The sequence below is a fragment of the Salvelinus alpinus genome, chromosome 20, assembly GCF_045679555.1.
Source record: "Salvelinus alpinus chromosome 20, SLU_Salpinus.1, whole genome shotgun sequence".
In the NCBI taxonomy this organism is placed as follows: Eukaryota; Metazoa; Chordata; class Actinopteri; order Salmoniformes; family Salmonidae; genus Salvelinus; species Salvelinus alpinus.
The window spans coordinates 52,740,799-52,764,259 of NC_092105.1; the positions used below are offsets into that span (position 1 = coordinate 52,740,799).

The following is a 23,461-nucleotide window of genomic DNA, read 5'->3' on the forward strand; positions in this document are numbered from 1 at the left end:
ATTTTTGCAGAGATAATTGTCTTTTTTTTTTGGAACATTTTGAAGGCTCGAAAAATATTTTCATTTAGAAGTAGCCTATTTGAACATAATGATAAGGTTTTCGTTTTTTCATGTTATTTGTATTTTGGAAAAATGTCAATGTATCTGTGTTTATATTAATCAAGAGTTTTAAATTGATGAATAATTACTTGAATATTGTTTTTACATTAAGACTCTTGGTTCAAAATGTGTGTAATGGGCGTGTAGGTGTGACAGTCAGTGGTAAAAAAATATATTTTTCAAATAATTTGTATTTTCATGAAATGGCCCATATGAGACAAGCTAGGGTGTAAAATAATCCACCCATTGTGGAAACATATACAGAAAACGGAAATGTATGTTTTATTTTTGAACCCATTTTAAAAGAACTAAGTCCCAAAAAGGCCTAAAAAAACTAATGTGATTTACTAAGCCTATAAATATAATACATTATTTAATGGAAAATAGGTTATCTTCCAAATTAAAAAAAACTTTCATAAATAGTCTATAAAATGTGTGTTTGTTTTGTTTGTTCATGTTTGTTGTAGGCACGTTTAATAAATATTACTAGGCCTACACTTTCATTGTTAGATCTCTATTGAAAATGTTATTCGCAATATTAAATCATGCCTATGGTATCAATCTACAATAGTCTCTAGTGCTTTAGCATCACTAACTTCATTTGGAGAGGCCTATTGTCTGTGAATAAATAAATGTCAGTCAGTGCAGCAGAGGCAGACAGAGAGACTTGAGCGAGGCGGCTGAAATCCGGTATCATTGTGTACAAAATGTTCTACAAGTGACTGCACTTTCTGAATTGGCTATTTCATAGGCTACCAAATAATAATTTATCAGAAAATTATCAGATCTAAGTTTTTATCTTAATAATTGTATAATTGTAGCCTATTTGTCTGTCTGTCATTGTGTTTCGGTGAAAGCTAATGCCCCCTTCAATGTACTGCGAGCGACTTATGAAATTCGCATGATTGGGACAGACCAGTCCACCACTCTCTGCGGTTAGTGCTATCCGGGATCCTTGGGACGTCCGTATCCTAAATCCGAATCTTAACCCCTACCCTAACATTAACCATTTTACATTTCAACTTCAATGGGGTAGGGACCCTCGCACTGCGGACCAACACTCGGGTGCTCGGGCACTGACTCCCCTCTCCTTAACGGGCACAGATCAAAGGCAAGCCCGGCCCAGGCGGATCCCACTAAAACCTGGCCTCTTTGTCTGCAGTTGCTAGGAGGCTAATAAACCGAGTCAGGGTGTCGGGGCCAATGGTAATGAGTCGTTACAGTGTGACAAAGTCCCTCCAACTTTTCATTTTAATATGTTGGAGCTCGGTGTAGCAGCGGTTATATTGCTTGTCAGATCTGGAGGCCCTTTCATGGAACGCTCAATAACTTTGGAGGTGGAAAGTGTTGTTTGTTTAGTGACGCTGTTTCCTGACATAGGCCTATCCCAAGGGACCTTCAAAACTTGACAATATTTCAACTTACATTTCCGACTTCACCTGTCACTGTTTCGGTTTCTGGTTCAATTTATAAATGTTCTCTGCATTTTATTTAGCTGTTTCAAAATTAAATTAGCCTATATGTCAGGTTCCTTAATTTGAGCATGAATGCAATGTAGGTTTAAGATGTCTAATGGTGTTGGTCTTCACAAATTAATGAATGGATACGGACGACATGATAATGGGTTGATCATGGTGTTTCATTGGTCACTTGCTGGTTTTACATGTGAATGACATTATTGACAATATCACTGACTTTCTAATATCCCTTTCATACGCAGACCTAAATCCCATTCATTTACCAGGCCTGCATTTTTAGACGAGCTTTTTCCTATATCTGAAAGGGCTAGGGGTAAAAAAACAACAACAAAAAATGGGGGAAAAAATAAAAGCTACCTTTAGTCATGATTCCTGAAATTTTCTCAGACCCTGTAACCAAAATGCAGGTATCAGGTCTGTGTGAATGGTTCTATGCTTTTTTTGCAGGTAAATGTATTAACACTTCCATTGTTTAACACCTCCATCATTTGTACTGCAAACTGCCCCCATGGTTTAACCCCCCCTCCCCTCCCAATTTGCCTGTTACTCCCTGACATTTATAAATAATAAGTGGTAAATAAGGCGCTGTTTGAAAGGAGGTCAAATTAACGTTGAGTTATATTTTGTACATGTAGGCCTAACATGCCGCATATTCCGTCTGAAATGTGTATCAGCTATTAGCAAAACAGTGCACTCCTTTAGGAACAGGTGAAGGCCTGGCGCGCACATGGGCACCTGCGCACCTTGTTATTACCGCAACTGGGTGAACACAGACAGCGAGATGCTCAGCCAACAATCACATTCCAACTCTCCCTCCGTCCCCGGGTTCCCAGTTCGAGTTTATGTTGCCTGTTCTAGCTCATTTCCACTCGATGTCGTGTTTGTTAGCACTCGTCAGTATTTGGGCGACAGACAGACGGGGTGTTTTTAGGGAACTCTTGAGTGAAGGCTTAATTTCATCCCTAATTTCTTGAACCCTGCTATCGTGGTTTTCATGCTTGTCCAACTCTTGAATGTTGACTAAACCGTTTATTATTTTAGGAGGACGTCCAACTGCAGTGTGATGGTGACTGACTTGTGACATGCCTCGCATTGTTCCATGGACAATAAGTCTATAGGGAAATGAATGGAATGTTTATGGAGAAGTTCCCGCTTAATTCTACTGGATCCATGGGTATTATGACCATTCATGTATTTCAAGTTTGCAAGTTAGGCTATTTATAATACACGATGACCGTCGGCTATAGGCCTTAGAGGAAAACTCCACCCCAAACGATCTTTTGGTATTTGTTTCATCAGTCAATTGTTGATATATTCCCAAAATGTTTTGCATGTCAGCAATCACGTTTTCAAGATATAAAACTTTCAAAATACAGAAATACAACTGGTATTATGCATCATACTGGCTGTATTTTGAAAGTTCTATATCTTGCTGACATGCAAAACAATTGGCTAATGAAACAAATATATTTTCTTTAACATTTATTTAAATACCAAAAGGGTGGAATTTTCCTTTAAGTTATGAGATGGGAGAGATCCACGCCCTTACAGAAAGGGAAACAGGGACTCTACTTAGCAACAGTGATAACCTTTTCTGACAACAAATAATTATTGTCAGAATGATTTCAAAAATATATATTTTAAGTTTGGCGAATCAGCTGTTTGAGGACAAATTTCTTATGTATATACTAATTTTCTTCATTTCAAATCAAAGATGACACAAACTGTTTACTGTTGTTTTGCCTCCGTAATTCAATTAGCTTGTTGGTTAGATGGAATACTTTTTTTCTGCATGTCAGAAACGGAATGATAAAAAGCTCTTCTCACACAATCCAAAAAACATTTGCTACAAGTTTATAAACGCGTTATTCGTCGCGGAACAAATTTCCCTAAGAGAATATGTTTGTTGTTTTGTACATGATTCATTACATTTATTGTCGATTTAAAAAATATATAATCGCGCGTGTCCTTGTGTGTCTAGTCTTTGGACCTACTTCAGGATTGGAGAAGTATACGTCATTATGTATGGTAATCCAATTAAAACACGATAACCCAGCACTGGCACTTCATATTTTATTCATTTTCTTACATTCTTGACAAGCGTACTTGCTTTATGTGAAAGAGGGAGTCAAGGACACTTATCTCAAGAGATACGGTATGTATATGGTCTATACAGACTCTACTTCAAAAGTGTGAAAGAATTGCCACATTGTCCATACACTAGTTTCTTTTTTGATGTCATGTTTTCGTTTAATACAACCGTTTAATACAACACTTTAAATTAACATTAAGGTTACCTTTCATTGCTAATTTTGATTCGCAATGTCAACCTATGCCTGCATGTAAAGTAGACCTGCTCAATTGTCCGTGTTTTTGTTGTTGTTTGCAAATGCAATTGTTCTCAGTGTCAATACAACACTTGCACTTATTATTGTTCGTTTCCGTTCACGTGTAACATGGTGTTATGACAGCCCAGGTAACTGATGATGCAGCTCTACTAGTGATAGATAACTGATGGGACAGAATGAACAATTTGTCCCCTGTATTTCTAACATACCTCAATTCATTAGAACGGTGATAGGCTACTCTTTACATGAACACTTGCTACAGCAGCCTACAGTTGTCTGTGTGAGAAAGTTGTACCGTTGTGGAACGTCAAAATGTAGACTCCAACGATGTGTTAATGTGAGAGGGTGACATTTTCGGGGGGCTAAAATGGGCAGTGCAGTGCATTTAATCAATTAATTAGGCATTTAATAATGACAAAAACATTTTATTGCAATATTATTGACATATTGCAATATTTGAAATGTTACATCTAAATAGCTGTGAAATGACTTTATAGTGGCCCATGTCGCTCGGGGACTAACTTATTAATATTTCGTTGCAAGTAAGCCATTGTCAGTGGTGAGAATGATTGGTAATTTAATATGGGTAGGCCTAAAAACTAAATTCGGAGAGAATGTGTGAAGAACGAGTTTAGCCTATAACCAACAGCGCAGTGACATTTTCAAAACATCTCTTGGCTATATTGTCTGTATGGTTTTCAAAAATGACAGGTAACTGACACTAATGCACTCTCTATGGAGCGTTCTCCGAGGGGAACTAAAGTAAATGGGGATGCACTTAATGAAGCTCCACTTGCCCTCTGAGTCGCCAGCACAGTATGCAGCAGCGAAGTTTGGATCAAACTTCATGAGTTCTGTGCGTCGTAAAATGTTGTAGTCTATCAACACAAACCGAATCATTGATACTCGGGATATTGGTTTGATTAGACCTTTAGGGTGATATGGGCGAATGTATTTCATATAGGCTTACTTAAACTACTATTTTGGGGACTTGAAATATTTAGGCCTAAGTCCAAAACTAGGCTACTTTCATAAACTTGTATTATTTCATCCGTGGAGGAATTTCGCCAAGGTAAAATGAGAGCTGCCAGAGGTCGGCCTATATTCATGGTAGGCCTATTACATTTTGTTTTGTGTTCTAGTTAAAATGGTTAAAAGTATTTGTTTTTACTGTATATCTTATCGGCTAATAATCATTTATTCATGTTGAATACCTTAACTTTTTTGTTGACAATTGCCTCTCTCTCATCACACTATAAGTAAGCATAACTGACATCCGGTCGTCTCATCAGCGAACATGCTCATATTATTATTATTAGTATTATTTCCATCGTGTTTCGTTTCCTAGCTGTCACTGGTTGCCATTGTCCGGGTTTGAGCGATAGGAGATGCCGCCGCCTATACCATCCTCCCCGCATAGCTCAATGCTCCACATGCCGGCGTAATGAGGGTTCCTGAGGGGCCCTCCCGGGTAAGGAGGTGAGGTAACCCTGCCACGGACAGCCAGCCGCACGCTCCAACACCTCCATTCGCCCGCTCCCCCGGGCCGCGCCTGCCGAAGCCCCTTCACCGAGAGTTCACGTCCAGCGCGCAAGTTTTGACAACGATAATGATGCGCTCAGTGAGAACGATAAAGGAGGAGGTTGGGTGTATATTTTAATGTTTGAGAGAATGTAGGGAAATGACGGAATGTTATGACTTCTTCGGGGACCCACTTGTACCAGGACCAATTTGCAGCGAGCATGCTATGCCTATGTGCCTGAATTCAGCTAAGCTCGATTCATGAATCCCACGCCACAAATCTTACGTTGCCTTACCTCTTAAAGAATTACCGTGCAATTAGTCATATTGCTCAAGGCAAGGGTGCAAGTATTCTGTAGGACAGTACGAGGGCACTGATCACCACTTAACTCATATGATGTGACCCCACACACCTCTATCCAGGTAGCCTATGCTTAACAGATCCCTCCTGTCTCTGTAAATACTATTTAATGCCTACTCTAACTGCCTGTCTATAGACTAAATCGAATCCAACCCAAATTGACTACTTAGACTCTTTGCACATATATTTTATAAAATACATAAAATGACTTATAACCAACCACCTCTAAAGTAAGACTGTCTGGTTGAGGATGTGCTCTGCTTGTTATGATGCCTTGCCACCAAGATCGGTGGGGTTCGTTAGCAAGATCTGCTGTCATTTACCATCGCTAGTGTCAGGGAAGGGCCAAAAGGTGCCGGTCCCTAATGGGGATGGCCTAATTACACTATTAGTCTTCTGATTGGGACAGTCCACTCCTATGTGACCTGAGGGACCAACTGAGACACAGCATTAGGGCCATCATCATCTTGATAGGACACCCTGGACCCACTCCAATTCGCATACCGGCCCAACAGATCCACAGATGACACGATCCCTAATGCGCTCCACACTGCCCTATCCCATCAGGACAAAAGGAACACCTATGTGAGAATTCTGTTAATTGACTACAGCTTAGCGTTCAACACCAGAGTGCCCTCCAAGGTCATCACTAAGCTAAGGACCCTGGGATTAAACATCTCCCTCTGCAACTGGATCCTGGATTTTCTGATGGGCTGCCCCCAGGTTGTGAGGGTTGGCAACAACACATCCGCCACGCTGACTCTCAACACGGGAGCTCCTCAGGGGTGCGTGCTTAGTCCCTTCCTGTACTCCCTGTTCACCAATGACTGCGTGGCCGCACACAACTCCAACACCATCATTAATACGGTGGTAGGCCTGATCACCGACGACAATGAGACAGTCTACAGGGAGGAAGTCAGGACAAAAACCTCTCCATCAACGTCAGCAAGACAAAGGAGCTGATCGTGGACTACAGGAAATGGAGGGCCGAGCACGCACCATCCACATCGATGGGGCTGCAGTAGAGTAGGTCGCGAGCTTCAAGTTCCTCGTGTCCACATCACTAAGGAATTCTCATGGTCCACACACACCAACACAATCGTGAAGAGGGCACGACAATGCCTCTTTCCCTTCAGGAGGCTGAAAAGATTTGGCTTGGGGCCTCAGATCCTCAAGAAGTTATACATCTGCACCATTGAGAGCATCTTGACTGGCTGCATCACCGCCTGGAGGGTAGTGTGTGTGGCCCAGTACATCTATGGGGCCTAGCTCCCTGCAATCCAGGAATTGTCAGACTCCAGTCACCCAAGTCATAGACTGTTCTCTCTGCTACCGCATGGCTAGCGGCACTGATGCGTTGTCTTGGCTGTGTGCTTAGGGTTGTTGTCCTATTGGATGGTGAACCTTCACCCCAGTCTGAGGTCCTGAGTGCTCTGGAACTGGTTTTCATCTTTTCCTTCATCCTGACTAGTCTCCCAGTCCCTGCCACTGAAAAACATTCCTGCAGCATGATGCTGCCAACACCATGCTTCACCGTAGGAATGGTTCCAGGTTTCCTCCAGACATGACACCTGGCATTCAGGCCAAAGAGTTAATTATTGGTTTCATCAGACCACAGAATCTTGTTTCTCATTGTCTGAGAGTCCTTTAGGTGCCTTTTGTCAAACTCCAAGCAGGCTGTCATGTGCTTTTTACTGAAGAGTGGCTTCCATCTGGCCACTCTACCATAAAGACCTGATTGGTGGAGTGCTGCAGAGATGGATGTCCTTTCGGAAGTTTCTGCCATATCCACAGAGGAACTCTGGAGCTCTGTCAGAGTGACCACTGGGTTCTTGGTCACATCCCTGACCAAGGCCCTTCTCCCCATATTGCGCAGTTGGTCCGGGTGGCCAGCTCTAGGAAGAGTCTTGGTGTTTCCAAACTTCTTACATTTAAGAATGATGAGAGGCAACTGTGTTCTTGGGGACCTTCAATGCTGCAGAGATTTTTTGGTACCCTTCCTCAGATCTGTGCCTCGACACAATCCTGTCTCAGGGCTCTATGGACAATTCCTTCAACCTCATGGCTTGGTTTTTGCTCTGACATGCACTGTCAACTGTGGGACCTTATATAAACAGCCTTTCCAAATCATGTCCAATCAATTGAATTTACCACAGGTGGACTCCAATCAAGTTGTAGACACATTTCAAGTATCATATCAAAGGGTCTGAATACTTCTGTAAATAAGGTTTTTCAGTTGTTGTTTTTTTATACATTTGCAAAATGTTTTTCTCTTTGTCATTATGGGGTATTGTGTGTAGTATTCAGTAAATTTCATAATAAAGCTGTATCGTAACAAAATGTGGAAGTCAAGAGGTCTGAATACTTTCCGAATGCACTTTATAGCCAAATTATTGTTACTCATTGTGTATTTATTCCCTGTAATTATTTTTATAATTGTTCTATTATTTATTTTTATTTTTCTCTGCGTTGTTGGGAAGGGCCTGTAAGTAAGGATTTCACTGTCTACACCTGTTGTTTTCAAAGCATGTGACAAATACGATTTAATATAATTTAATTTGATTTAATTTGGCAGATGTAAGTTGTTCATATCACATTTTCAATTTGGTAATTTAAACAATCTCTGAGAAATTGACAAAAATGCTAAAAGGGTTACAGCCATCCCTGGTCTCCCCAATGTAGTAATTAGCTAATGGTAAATTTGCTAGACATTCCTGTAATACGCCCACCCATCCTTTCCAACCAACCACTATCCTTTCATTTTTTGCTTAAGTAACCTTCTCTCTTATACAGTATAACCATACCAAACATAACATATCATACTAATTTGAGTGTCACAGATGCACGTTTACTATGATAAGTCTTTGAGGCCAGGCTGCACCTCCACTCTGCATGGCCCTGGTGACGCAATGTGGCCCTGACTCGCGCCAGGGATTCTTCACCGCTAGTTTATGTGCGTATCGCCCCCGGATTAGAGCCCCGTTGAAGACATGGGGGTTTGGAGTTATTTGGGGACCACGCTTGGCAAACGGCCCGCAATGAGCGACAGAGGAGGGAAACAATGAAGGAGTCAGTCAGATCCCTGCCTCTGGAGGTGGAATGCCCCTGCTTGAACCGAAGCTCATTTGACCAACCATCCCAGCTGGCGAATTTGGACATTATTTGGTTTTGGTTGTTTCTGTCTGTCTGGCTCTGTTTTGTTTTGGCCTCTGCCTTTCTCTCGCTATCTCCCTCTATCTTTATCTCTCTACCTATTTTGTGCCACCCATACCTGTTTGTGCCACCCTCTCTCTCCTTTCTCTACCTGGTTTTGTCTATCTCTCTCCCTATGTTTTTTATCCTCCCCTCTTTCTTGTTTGCCAGAATGGTGTTCCTGCTCTCCTCCTCTCCAGCTGTGAGAGAAGGATTTTCTCCACTTTTGAAACTGACCTTCTTCGGGGAAGGGGAAGCGTTCAGGCCCCGGCCTCTGATGTGTCAGCCGCGATAGTTCCACACAAATCTGGTGGAGATCCTTCCCACTTTGCACAGATGTCAGTTCAACGTCTAGTTTTGATTTACATTGGGTTGAGTTGTCAACTAACGTGAATTCAACGTGAACTCAACAACAAAAAATGTACCATGTCATTGGATTTAGATTAAAAGTTGGATTAAAACAGACAAAATGCCCTTACGTTGATTACTTTTTGCAAATCCAATCAGTTTAATGCGTTGGTTCAACGTCGTCACATAGATTTTTGGGGGTTGAAATAATGTGGAAACAATGTTGAGTCAACCAGTTTTTACCCAGTGGGTTATCTGTGCCCACGGCGGAAGGGGTGGCTCTGGGGGGAAAAGAGGGGTGAAGAATGGAGGGAGAGAGATACGGCATATCCAAGAAGTGTCATTGAAACGTTTTGACCCAATCCACAAGGCATGTAATTAAGACACAGATTTGGATAAAGCAAAAAAGATAGAGATGTTCAATTTGGGGGTGGGGAAGATGGTGAACGTGATCACTTTAAAGGTAAAGACATCCATTTTGGGGGTCGATTTTGTTAGAGTCCAATGTATTTTTTTACAGGACATTGCTTTTATGGTCTTTATGCAGATCACCGCTGCATCAAAGCATGTTTTCAAAAGCACTCCTAGAATATCAGAAAACGTTCAGTTCAAGATTAGAACAATTTGATATTTTTGCTTACTTTTATCTGCACATTCTTGTGCATTTTTTAAAATTGAAACCTTAATAGCCTTGATTATTGACCAATGTGTCATTACAGATAATGTTGTGATGTTTTCTCAACACCTCAAACATGTTATAACCTTTCTAGACATTACCATTGCTATGTACCTATACTAGGAGAGGCCTACACACCAACCCCTTTGTTACCAGGTGTGTTTTTTGTATTCTAACCTTACCCTAACACTAAACCAATTATATGTATTGCCTTAACTTAACCCAGCCTCTAACTATAACCATAACCAATTGGGATTGGTTGCCTCAACTTAATCAACTTAACCAAACACTAAACAAATCACATTAGTTTCTGCCCTGGAGTAAGAGCTGCCCTCAGAACAAGATTATAATAGGTAAAGTCTGCTCTGCTGTTCTCATACCAGCATTACATTTCTGCAGGACCCGCTCAAGGCAAGCATGGCCCCAGTGCAACACTGTAACGCCATCCAACAAACAAACTGTGCATCTCCTAAAACATTCCCTTCCTCTCACGAGATACAACCCAGCCGCAACACAGTTCCACCCCCTACCACCTGGTGATCTCTTGGAAGAACCCTGCGTTTATGGAGCATTTCCAAACAGGATTTACCCCGGTGTTTTTCTCCAAAACGCTCAGACTTTTCTGTTTTAATTTACTCGGGCCGGGCACCCGTGTCTCACTGTCTCGCTGTGGCGGACCTGCTCTCACTTGGAGCCAAAGCCAGGCCACTGGTACTTTTCAACTGTAATTTACATAACAATGGTTAACTGTGAACTTTAATACCTTCTCACAAAGCAACTGTTTTGATTATGCAGAGGTTGTTGATTCTGCTCTTCACAAGTCCTCATTGTCAGCCCTAGCTAAGGAAACACAATTTCCCTCGTCTAACATAAAGGTGCATGTAACATTGGTGTAACATTGGTGTTACCGTCGAAAAGCAGCATTTTAGGGTTTTACAGGCCCCCGTCACACCCGAGGAGACTCGTGAAGTAGTGCACTTAAGGGCCCTATACACACCCTATGTGAACAGAGCAACTGAGTTCTTTTCCTAAATTTGAGCCACACAAAAGTGTGTTGAAATACTAGAAAACTACGCTGCGTTTGCGTAAAGTGTGTGGCGGCCTTTAGTGTCCGGCTCATGTGGTTGTCCGTGGACGACCTTGCTTCCCTCACCTACTGCCTTGGAGTGGCTCCCAGTCCCAGGGATGGGGCCTTTGGACCAGCACCAAGTCTCTACCCCCACAGATGTTACTGAGTGTCCAGATATTATGTCAGGTTCTCTGGGATGGAGGCAGGCAGGGGGAGAGTGATGCATTGGTTTGAGTTTGACTGGGGTGGATGACTGGGGTTGATGCATGGCATGGGAAGTAGCCATACAGCCAGGCAACCATACACACAGCAATATGTTGTAAGAGCACAAAATCTCTGAGGCAATCAGGAATGTGCAGATGACTAAAGCATGAATTGAAGTATTTACATGAAATGTAAAGATGAATTATTTAGCGTCAAATGGCCTCCTACATATAGTTTTCGATCTCCTTTTGCATTGAAGCAAGTCTTTCTGCTGAATAAGTGCATTGTTTGGCACATAAGCCGATTGTAGTGGCTCCCAAGTTGCGCAGCGGTCTAAGGCACTGTATTGCAGTGCTAGAGGCGTCACTACAGACCCTGATTCGATCCCGGGCTGTATCATAACTGGCCGTGATCGAGTGTCCCATAGGGCGGTGCAGAAATGGCCCAGCGTCGTCTGGTTAGGGGAGGGTTTGGCTGTGGTAGGCCGTCATTGTAAATAATAATTCGTACTTAACTGACTTGCATAGTTAAAAAATATATATATTAAAACTTAACTGGACATTTTATTATTTTGAATAGGGCCATCAATAGGCCAATAATGATAACAAGGGGAAAGTGTTTTTGTTTAGGATAAGGAATCTGATTAAAGTTTAGAAATATTTCTTAAATAAATTGTCTAAGTAAGTTATATCAGTTTATATAGCCTAATAATGGAATTGATATTTGGTTTGTATTGTAAGTTTTTACCTTTGCGCTTTGGAACATTTACAATTATTCATACTTTACAGACAATAATAACAATGGGTAGTATTGAGCCGCTCATCGATTTCCGTTAGTCCGAATAGTTACACGTAGACACGTAGATCATCAAACTCATTCAGGTGATTCCCTTGAGAGGACAAATTCAAAAGAATAGGCCTATTTTATTACTCATAGAATAATAATATAATAAGAAATTGACAACGTTGTTTTTAGGCCTATATGCGTGGCTATTTTAATTGAAAATACAGTTGATAATTTGAATTAACAGATTTGCTATAGCCTATTATAATAATTCATGTATTACATCACTGAATCTATAACCCTAATATCTACGCTATAACCCTTAATAATGTCAATCTATCGATATTGTTCACTTTTCAAATATCTGGGTGTTTAAACACAATTTTATGAAAAATAACACTTCTTCAGAATAATAAACTGTCACAGGATAAGTTTTTAAAGTAGACACCTAAATTGTTTTGGTTGACATGCTGGTCTTACTTTAATGTTGGCACTGCCCCCGACACCAACTCTGCAACTGAGGCCAGTGCATTTGTATTTACCGACGGTTTTGTTTGTAAAGTAACAAAATAGGCTCCCTTTGAAGTTATTAGGCATGCCCCACAAGTGAGAACACTTGTTTGGCGCAAAACTGTGCTACCAGAATGAACTTTACCTCATTTTTGAGTACTTTTGAATAAATGTTCTAAACACACTGTGCAAACAAGACGAGTCACAGGCAAACAAAACCTGATTGTAGGCTATGACACGCACAATCCCCGCTGGGTTTTCCAATATAACGGTATAACAAAAATCAAGCTTTTCACAGCTAATTACAAATAAATGATGATGTGCTCACTAAGTAATTGATTTAATGAAGTTCCTATGAAACTATTAAAACCGGGTATAGGTCAGGACTGTTCCCCCCTGGCGTGCCCATTGTCGGATGTTTAACTCTACCACTCCTTTCGGAAAGACATCGGGGCTAATAGGTGAAACCACAGCTGCTCGAGTGAGGGTCGAGGGGAGAAAGTAGTCCTCATTTTATGCGTCCAGACCACAAACAGCCACTCACCCAGTCCCTAATCTAACAGGACAACACATTTCTCCAACTTTCCCCAAGCTTTCAAACATGCATCATTGAGTTCAAGCAGAATTCGCCCACGTCCGTTCTCTAAAGTTTCCCTACTGGAACAGAAAGATTCGATCCTTACACTCTATAAAAGTCGCTAGTTCAGCCAAGGATCTTTTCATTTTTTGACAGGTCGGCGCTTAGGCTACATAAGTACTCACTGTGCGCTGAGCAGAAAAATAGCCTATGTCCGCTGTCTCGATAAATCTTTGGCGGTTTGGAAGGTGGGAGCTGACCGGGTGATGTAGGATGTTCAACTGCAACTGGATTCTACTGTTTTCTCACTTATTCATGTTACTTAAGATACTAGCCAGGTAGGGTGCTAGGAAGAGTTTGGCAAAATGCCTAGATAATGAACATGTGCCCAGTTTTCTGGGTCTTGCCTGCGTAGCACGCTGAGGAGGGAGCAACTGAATCGTTATATCAGATGTAAGAAAGTCCGAGACGGTCTGTCTGACACCAAATAGACAACATGAGGGTTTAAAATGTACACATATGTTTCCATCATGGGATGTGTTTGGGATAGAGGAGCTTGACCCTCACAGTGCAGGGTGTTTTAGCAAGAGTGACAAATGGCAGCTTGGTCCAGACAAATCATTTTGCAGGGGGAAAATGACAACCATTTGTTATGCAATAAATTATAAGATAGATACGCATACAATAATAACAAGATATTTGATTTATTAATCTGCATTGACCTAAATGTTGATGGCATGAATTGGCCTTTTGTAGCCTACAATGACGACAATCTAAGAATAATCGAATAGCCTATCCCTCGACTCTATTGTCTTCAACAAGTGTTTTGTAATGCTCACGTCCTTGTTGATATAATTGAAAACAAATGATTAAAATAGGCACCACCAATCATCTGAATATATTGCAAACTAGGCTACCCTTGCGAGCTTCGCCTTTCATTGGCAGAGGTACGGGGACAAAGGGGAGGCATTGCTCGCTTACAATCACTTTAATTAACATCAGCTTCAAAAGTTAGGGAGAAAATAAAAAAAGATGAGCTCTCCAAATTCAGTCCACTTGACGGTGTTTTCAGGTGGTAAACCTCACTATTTATCCAAGTGCTTTTAGGCTAAAACATTCTAAACCTGTCTCACCACCAAAAGGTAATAGTTCGGCCACAATTATGTTGTCAGACACATGCAGAAGGGGATGTTTGATATTTTGAGAGGGAAACGTTTCTGTCAGCCAGCGGGGCAAAGCCGTCGCAATGTGTTGCTTTTCGACTGACTTGGGAAGTGTACAATTTGTGTAGGAAACCTTGTTTTCTTCGTCCCAATATTCTTATTATGTGTCCTGAATTATCATATATATATTAAGTTGGCATCCCATGAGATGCTTTTGTAAAGAATCAAGTATGAGCCATAACTTTAAGTGGAGCAAAGATGTTGCTGTTTTATCTGAGGCACAGGTGCAATGGACCAAATAAGCTACATCTTAGTTGGTTACATGATAAGGGAACAGAAACTCAGTAGGCCTATAGCCTTAAAGACTAGGCCTAGACCACAAACAATTGTATTTATGCTCTGTGTGCTGAACTTCAGAGAGAATGGTAATTCTTGTAAAATCTGACAAGACAACATTTGTTTTGGTCCTACGGTCGTCTCCGAAATTATCATTCGGCCCTTCTAAAGGGCGAACTGAGAGAGAGGGCGAGAACAAGCGCCGTTTTCCCCGCGACTTCTGCTTTGTCCTTGCCGAAGTGGCGTCTGCATGTCTGACTCGGCCGGTTACTGATTTGCAGGCGGCGTGGTAAGGTGGGCCATGTAAGTGATTTCCACGGGCATCCCACTAAAGGAGAACAAATCGCTGACAAAGGAGAGCCTTTCCCATTCAGTGCCGTCGTTAGGACAACCCAAAACTATTCCTCAGATAATAAGTTCTACTTCAAAGCGTTTCTCATTGAACGGTGACTGCTTCACTCCTTTTTATTAAGTCCGCCCTTTTCACGCCGAGGGAACTATCTCTTTGGTTATTTTTCTTCGTGTTTATTTTGCAACATTCACGGAGCACTTGTTTTAAATAAATAGAAGAGGATTTCGCCTTTGTCCAAATAAGGGTTTATGGATAAAAGGAGAGGCAACAAAAAAAGCGACAGAAGACTGCTTGTTTTCAATAAAACTTGATTATCTTCCATAAAACGTGTTTGCTGACAAAGTCGGAGAAAAAGTGAACATTGACTTAAAACCAACATTTCAAGCAAGGTCAATTTAACTGCCTTGTGAGGGAGATTAATATTGGAGATTCTGTCATTTTTTCTTGTTGCGTTGATCAATTGTCATAGCAATTTGTGCTTCATATTGATAAGCCTACATCTCAACACGTAAGTCTGCTTTTTCACTCGGTGTGGAATTAAACGTTGTACCGGTTGATTAGGTGCTTGTTTGTGTTTTTTTTTTTTTTTCTGTTCAGAGATGGATGCGCAACCCTTGCGTCCTCTTTTTGCGGCTTGTTCTACATGACACAGAAACCACACTCAAGAGGCCATCTCATGCTAAGGGATAAAGACAACACTCTCACAAATGTTACTTATGGAGTGCAAAGGCAGCAACGGATCAAGTACTCTATTATTTCGCTCATTTAATTGTAATTGGCACACTATTTGAGACAATTGAAGTTCACCTGTGTCGGTTGAAGTCCTGAATGTATAAATTCACCTTTTTGCCTATTCTTTGCCCATCCTATAGCACCATACATTTTCTCATAAAAAAAGAGCAAAATAACAATAGAGTGTGTCCCTGCATTCCATTTTCTGTCAACAATATATGGGGGCAAAACAAGAACAGCACAGGCTGTTCTTGTTTTGCCCTTTTATGTGAAAATATAGGGCTGTCTGTGTCGACACATGAGGCTTTTTTGGGGGGAGAAGGTGCACTGTGCTCTTTGATGATCGTACATTTAGTGGCAGTTAGTGTTTTCTTTTTCACCAGACATATTCAAATGTGAGCGGCTCGCTCGCCAATTGTCATAGAATTCCTAACGCACCATGAAGAGTGTCAAAGCGGCGGGCCTTCGGCTCAGAAGTATAGCAGGCCTTTGAAGTGGTGCAGGACTCACTTTGGTCCATTTGAATTCTATACATTGGACAGGGGCGACGTTTAAAGTGAGATTGTGCCTTTTAATGGAGTAAATAAGACGGGGACTTGTTTTATATACTTCGTACAAGGTCCTGCGTATTGTCAGATCTTTTTTATTTTATCATGAATGATTCATGCCTCGGTTACTTGTGCTGTCCCACTTTTTAGAGACACCATTAGGGGACTATACGTTTCCCCATTTGCCCTGCTGATTGGTTTATTTATGCCAGCCCCTTCTTGGGCCTGTTGTATGTGAGTTACCACTTAATAGTGAAAACATTAACTGTCAATAATTATGCATTTTTCTTTGGCAATGTGTTTGTAGCCTAAGTTACTTCGATCTTCTATAGGCTGTAATAATGTGAATCCAGCTATACAAGGGGCGGCAGGTAGCCTAGTGGTTAGAGCATTGGGTCAGTAACCGAAAGGTTGCTAAATCGAATCCCCGGGCTGACAAGGTAAAAATCTGTCGTTCTGCCCCTGAACAAGGCAGTTAACCCTCTGTTCCTTAGCCGACATTGTAAATAAAAATGTGTTCTTAACTGACTTGCCTAGTTAAATAAAGGTTAAATAAAAAAAATAAAACAACTGATTTTACCAGCAGTTGCATTTACTGCATGTAAACAAGTACATTACACATCTTCTTGTTTAAAGAATGTCATCCGGCACTGGCAGGCCTCCTGAATCCCACGAAGAAACAATAAAGTTATGTAAACCAAAAAACACCTATTATCTCGGCCCTGTGTGTTTATTCAGCTTTAGCTTGAATTTATACTGTCAATTGGACCACGAACATCAAGGGTCTGCACAATCATAGCTGTTTCATCAACACTTTTTATCCAACATAACCAACGGCACGACGCACCTCATAGAGAAAAACACAGTCACTGCAAAGGGCATGCGAGAGAAGGGACGTTTCACATTACACTGCCTATATTCAAGTAAAGAATAATGCTTTACACTGCCTATATTCAAGTAAAGAATAATACTTTACACTGCCTATATTCAAGTAAAGAATAATACTTTACACTGCCTATATTCAAGTAAAGAATAATGCTTTACACTGCCTATATTCAAGTAAAGAATAATGCTTTACACTGCCTATATTCAAGTAAAGAATAATACTTTACACTGCCTATATTCAAGTAAAGAATAATACTTTACACTGCCTATATTCAAGTAAAGAATAATACTTTTTCTTTTACAGAACAAGATCAAAAGCATCAGTAAGCTACTACTTATTCACCAAAATGTATATTATTATTCTTTGGTGTCTCTGTAAATCCAGTACAACATTAATACCAGCAAATAAATTACAATGTACAAAACAACATTCTTCGTAATTAAGACTAAGAACAACAATCACGAGCATTAATACAATTATATACAAATCTGACCGTTAGGGACAAAATCTGTCAGTGTACATATTTATGGTCTCGAAGGACTTATTCGTAGGCTACTCTTTAACGAGTGAAAAACACTGGTGTAATTTTTTTTTTTGCATCAAATATAGTCTTAAATACTTCTTAAATAGCCTAGGACAAAAAATAGATATCCTAACTTAGTCATTGTATTAATATCAAAACTACGTATGAACCCTTTAAGACACTTAGCTGTTAGCCATTATTATTTTGATTCCTATTTATGACTTAATTGGGTCATGTGTGTGCGACATGTCTCTCGCTCTCTGCAGGTGTTCGAAATTCAATTGGATGTTTACATTAGTTCTCGCGTCTACTGTGAGGTATTCAGAAGATAAAGGAAATGCAACTACACCATTTCGGGATGTTTAGTGTTCAAGGCTCGTGTAGTTTGCGTGAGCCACGACGTCTGTTTTCTCCCTTCTGTCTGAGATTAGACATTTGACGAATAAGACATGTTACACTTCGAGGGTGTGCGACCATATGGACAATGTCAATGTAAGCATAACTAAGCACGTATGACTTAATCATGTTAAAAGATGCATGCATGTAAATGTATCCCGCATATGTAGGCTATGTGGGTGTTTGTCCAAAGGCTTTTATCCTTACGAATGACATTGTATTTATGTTTCCAGTAGCCTACATTCAGGCTTCTCTTGGTCCTCTTAATATATTATTTCCATTTCTCAAATAATACTGGTGATTGTAGCTTCTCTATGTTGAGACTTGTTGATATGTTGATACATTCAGCTCTTTAGAAAGGAAACAAAGAGGGCACGTTTTAAAGGCAGTTGTTGTTATTCATCATCTGACATCCGCAGCGCTTATTTCTTGCTTCACAAAGTCCAATTGATATGCTTACAGCCAGTACAGTCCTCATGCACTTATTAGGTCTTACGCTTCGATCACACTGACAGTGTCATTGCATTTTGGTACAACAGAGTTACATTCATTTCCAATGAAACGCTGCGTTTGCTTTAAGCATTGCGTCGCAGAGGCAGTTGCAGTGCGTTCGGTGTGGTGCATACGTGGATTTGTCGAACGTATGGGTCAAACTGTATGCGTTCTAGCTTGACAGTAATGGTAGCAGAAGGTGATTGTTGAACTGTTGTTGCATACGTATCCAGATGATGCTGCGTCTTATTTTAAGCAAAGACACTGTCGGTGTGTTCGAAGCGTTAGGCTACTACACATATACACATTTGAGAGACAATTTGGGGAATTATTTTTCTTCTGTTTGTAAACATTAGAGCATTGTCCTTGGGTCTGAATTTCTGAAAGTGTCCTCCTCTTCCGAGTCCGTTGTTGGCACATTGCTGGATGGGGTGTGGAGATGGTTGGGTCCCCCGCTCCCCTGGCACACGTACCACTCATTAAGGTTGGTAACCTGAGGCGAGAGATTTGCTGACCGGTTCCTGTGCGGTTCGGAGGCGGGCGAAAGGGGCGCGCTGAGAAGGTTTGTAGAGGAATGGTACGAAGCGTTGGCGGAAGGGGGCGGAGGCGACTTGCAATGGACTTTCATGTGCTTCCGCAACGAACTGGGGTGCGTGTAGGACTTGTCACAGCCTCGGACTTTGCAGTAGTAAGGCTTGTCACTCGTGTGGACGTGGGAGTGCTTCTTCCGGTCACTGCTGTTGGCGAATTTCCTGTCGCAGCCGTCAAACTCGCACTTGAAAGGCTTCTCTCCTGGAAGAGATGGAGATGGAGACATTTATCATTAGGCTACTCATATCCAATAACTCTCCGGAAAGGGTGCATGTACCATAACATAATGTGCACTTTGTGTTTCAAAAACACGATGAAGACATTTTATATTGGCCTTTATAAAAAACATTTTGTCAAAGTCCAAGGAGAATAATAAAGTTACCAAATGGTTTGGACCATTAACCATTTGTATGACATCAAATCCATAGCATACAATATATTCCCAGCAAACAGCAATGTCAATTCCTTTTCATTTGGCCTATACAAACTATTATGGATTTTTCCACTTATTCAACATGGACGTCCACATGCTCTACCCAAACTAGGACTATAATTGAATCCATCGCTTAACTGCCTGGTAACATACCACTTCCGGCACTAATTACTCCATAAATGGTCGGTGTGGCAGCCTATTCTGCCGCAAGGGCTTCCTGTCCGACATACCATATCTATTATACATCTACACCCGCCGCCACTCCTCTCCCACATGTACTAGGCATGTTCCTGACTGACTCATTTACACGAAACATAGGGTGGCCCGTGGGCTATTCTGCGTGAACGCGTGGGGGAAATGTGTAGCCTATATACAGTAATGAGGAAACAAGTGCATTGGTAGGCCTAAATGTATGTATTTTTTTTTTATAAAGATCATCCTATATGTTGTAATGCTTGTATTGTAAAATGATTTTATGATTGTAAAATGGACAATTCAAAAATATAAAAACATACACCAGGCTATCAAGATCTCATGCTTTCAAAGCATGGACATGGTGTGTTGGAGCATCCCCTTCCCTCTGGGCACACACCAGTCTTGGGAGCCATTTGCTTTCCAAACAGGCCGGCCCTTAATGACACACCGGCTTCATCTTGAATAAGTAGTCGTGTGGGTTATAAGTTGGAAAGTTGGTCTGCTTTGCAGGCTATTCGGTAACATAGCACGCACGGCACTGCATACTGTATTGCATCACACTACAAGTGTTTAGACTGTCTTGCATTAACGCCATTGCTGTTGATGGCCTTTAATGGCAATTTCTAGGCTACTGTATATCAATTTGGAAGCAAAGCAAGCCCCAGTGGCCCGTTTTCGCTTTGTTGTTTATCTTCAGGGTGAAATTATTGTGAGTCAAGTTTCGATGTGGTTATCATCAGCCTATAACACAGTCTAAAACTGTTATAACATCAACCAAAAATATATGGTTTAATTTTCACCCGGAGCTCGATATAGTAACGTATAAAATCAGTACATAGAGATTGAACTGATGGTTGTTTCTGCTGCGACGATTCGATAAATCAACATAGCAGTAACATGAGCCATAAAGGCGTAAACGTCTTCTACGGACTACACCTGGAATTCACTCACTTGGAAATGCGTAAGCAAGTTTCACAAACCATATGGCATAACCACCCACGTCGAGGTTCAATGTCTAACAAGCGTATGTTTCAGAAACTGTACATCAAATCAGGCGACGCCTTGGCTCGACTGTATGAATAGTTAGTTGTATTCGATTAAATCTCGTTCCCGTTACTTTTACGCATGGTCACCAGATGCCCGCCAGCAGTTAAAATGAAAACTTTTCACAATACACATTTGTTGTCTACAACGAACAGTTTCTTTAACAGTGTCAAAGCTTCTAGGCTACTACGATCAAAGATATCTATTTCTGTTTTTTGATGCAGCTCTAAAATAATCCGGGCGCACTTTCACTGACCTGTGTGTGTCCTTTTATGAATCTTTAGATTCTCAGAGCGAGCGAACACTTTCCCACAGCCGGGGAAAGGACAAGGGAAGGGTTTCTCTCCCGTGTGAACTCGGATGTGGTTTATTAGTTTGTACTTCGCCTTAAAAGCTTTCCCCTCGCGTGGACATTCCTCCCAGAAGCAGACGTGACTGCTCTGCTCCGGTCCCCCGACGTGCTCCACCGTGACATGGTTGACCAGCTCGTGCATGGTGCTGTAAGTTTTGGAGCAGGGCTTCTTTGAAGTTTGCTCTTGATCAATCCATTTGCAGATTAACTCTTGCTTGATGGGCTGCCTCATGTATCTCAAAAACGCCCCCGTGGCTCCGTGAGGAGCAGAAGCGATGTTCACATTGAGGTTCATGGAGTTGTAGCTGTGGATAGAAGAGGGTCCATAGTGCTCGGGCCTGTGGACGAAGTGCTCTGGCCTGCCGTAGATGTCCCCCGGTAGACCCAAACGCATCTGCCCGTTGAGGGCATGGTGATGGTGATGGTGGGCACCTGGTGCTGCCTGGTCGTGGAGTCCAGAGAAAAGTGGAAGGGCACAAGTCTCGGCGTGCCCATAAGCACCTGTTGGGGAGATGAACATGCCATGGTGATGAGGGGAGGAGGCTGAACTATGCTGGTCGCCAAGTGCATGCATAGCCGAGGCTGAGAGTTCTCTCCTGAGGATGTAGTCCCTGCTGTTAGAGTAGCCTGGGTGAGGAGCCACGGGGTAACCAACTGTGGTCTGAGTAGAAGTGAAGGATGCTGCTGCCACTGCGATGGTCTGGGCTTCAGGATAGCTCTGAATGTGCTGAGAGGGGCTAAGTTTGAGAGCATTTGTCTGTGCCATGTGCTCGGGTCCAAATGGAGTGAGTGCCACTCCGGGGTCGTTGCCCATCTCTCCAGGGTGGTGGTGAGCATGGTGGGAGTGAGGGTGATGTACCCCTAGCCCCGGGAAGCCTGTCATATTCTGATGAGGAAGAGGTTGAGTCGCTGCCAAATCCGCTAATCTTATCGCCGGATTCCTCTTGCTCAAAGGGGACTCCATTACTAACTACACTGTCAAATCCATCCACTCTCACCACTATTGTTTCTCCCCCCACCACCGCGATTTTCTAAAACATTAAAATATATGTATATAAGCGGTCTATATAACTTATTTTGTCCTGCCTCTAACTCTGCTTGTTCCTTTTCCCACTATGTCCTCAAGCGATTGGCAGAACATACAACAGTTGGAGGACGCAGTAGGGAATACAGTTTAGAAATGGCACTGCGGGTATTGGACGGATTTAGGTGACTGGCAGTTAAGAGAACGAAGCGATTGGCTGTCGTTCAGCGCAGGGGCTCAGCGGGGTTCCGCCCCCTCGCTCTCTTTATCGCTGTTGACTCCAAAATGTTGTAGGCCTACTCACGAAGTTACCAGTAAATATGTTTATGCCCTCGGTGTTTACTGGGGGCTGGCGCATGTGGATACAATGTAGGACGGATACAGTAGGCTATACAGACGTTCATCTCTTCGTTTTCTTTTCCAGTGATTGGCGTAGCCCCAGTGTAGAAAACACATATTTTTTCAGCATAACTCAAGTACATGGACTTTTATTCAGGTCAAATTAAATGAATACAAATAAATAATAATGGAGATAATTAGCCAATCAAATACATTTAAAGCCATGGTCTGAAACAACTTATTTTGTACTCGAGACTAACGCCCATAGGGGAAGCTTGAAATTGCGCATTGTCCACAACACTTCAAAGTAGTGATTCAAATTCAGTGTCTAGTATTTGTATTTATTTATGTAGTGTACAAGATGCATGTTTTATTTGCATACAATCATATTTAATAAAGCCTACCACCATAGCACATTTCCTCTTTAAAATAAATAGGTTAGAAAAATGTCCACGTGATAGGTGTGACGTGCAGACCTACAATGCAGTTGACGTCTGTCCATGTTACGTTTCTGATTTATTGAGTTAGGCTATTGCAACTTTACACACCAGTAGCCTAATACAGAAAAGCACAAGTTGTGCAAGTGTCAAGGAGTACAACTGGCTATTGTTTAATACTGTTCAACAATCCGTGCATAAAGCATAGTCGGAAATATTTGGCTTTTATTTTGTGCTAATATATGGAGATATACATGGAGCTTAGATATAGCCTACAAGCACATACTGTAGAAAGAATGGCATATTTTATCAATACAAGACAAGTGTTTGCCAGAGAAAAGGGTTGATGTGTGAATTGTATTATTGAAATGGGTGCCAATGAATTCATTTAAAGTAGGCTACACACCGTGCAGAGTGCCACATTTCACAAGTTAAAACATGTTGCATATAAA

The 23,461-nt window shown here is 41.6% G+C and overlaps 1 protein-coding gene across 1 annotated transcript; it reads right to left on the minus strand.

Annotated features, from left to right (window-relative positions):
• Nucleotides 1-17,008: 17,008 nt before the first annotated feature.
• On the minus strand, nt 17,009-22,344 carry LOC139547068 (zinc finger protein ZIC 5-like). Its single transcript, XM_071356127.1, has 2 exons — nt 21,114-22,344; nt 17,009-19,386 (listed from the first exon to the last, which is right to left on the minus strand). The coding sequence occupies exons 1-2, from the start codon at nt 22,171-22,173 to the stop codon at nt 18,947-18,949; spliced, it is 1,500 nt and encodes a 499-aa protein (XP_071212228.1). The 5' UTR covers nt 22,174-22,344; the 3' UTR covers nt 17,009-18,946.
• Nucleotides 22,345-23,461: the final 1,117 nt, after the last annotated feature.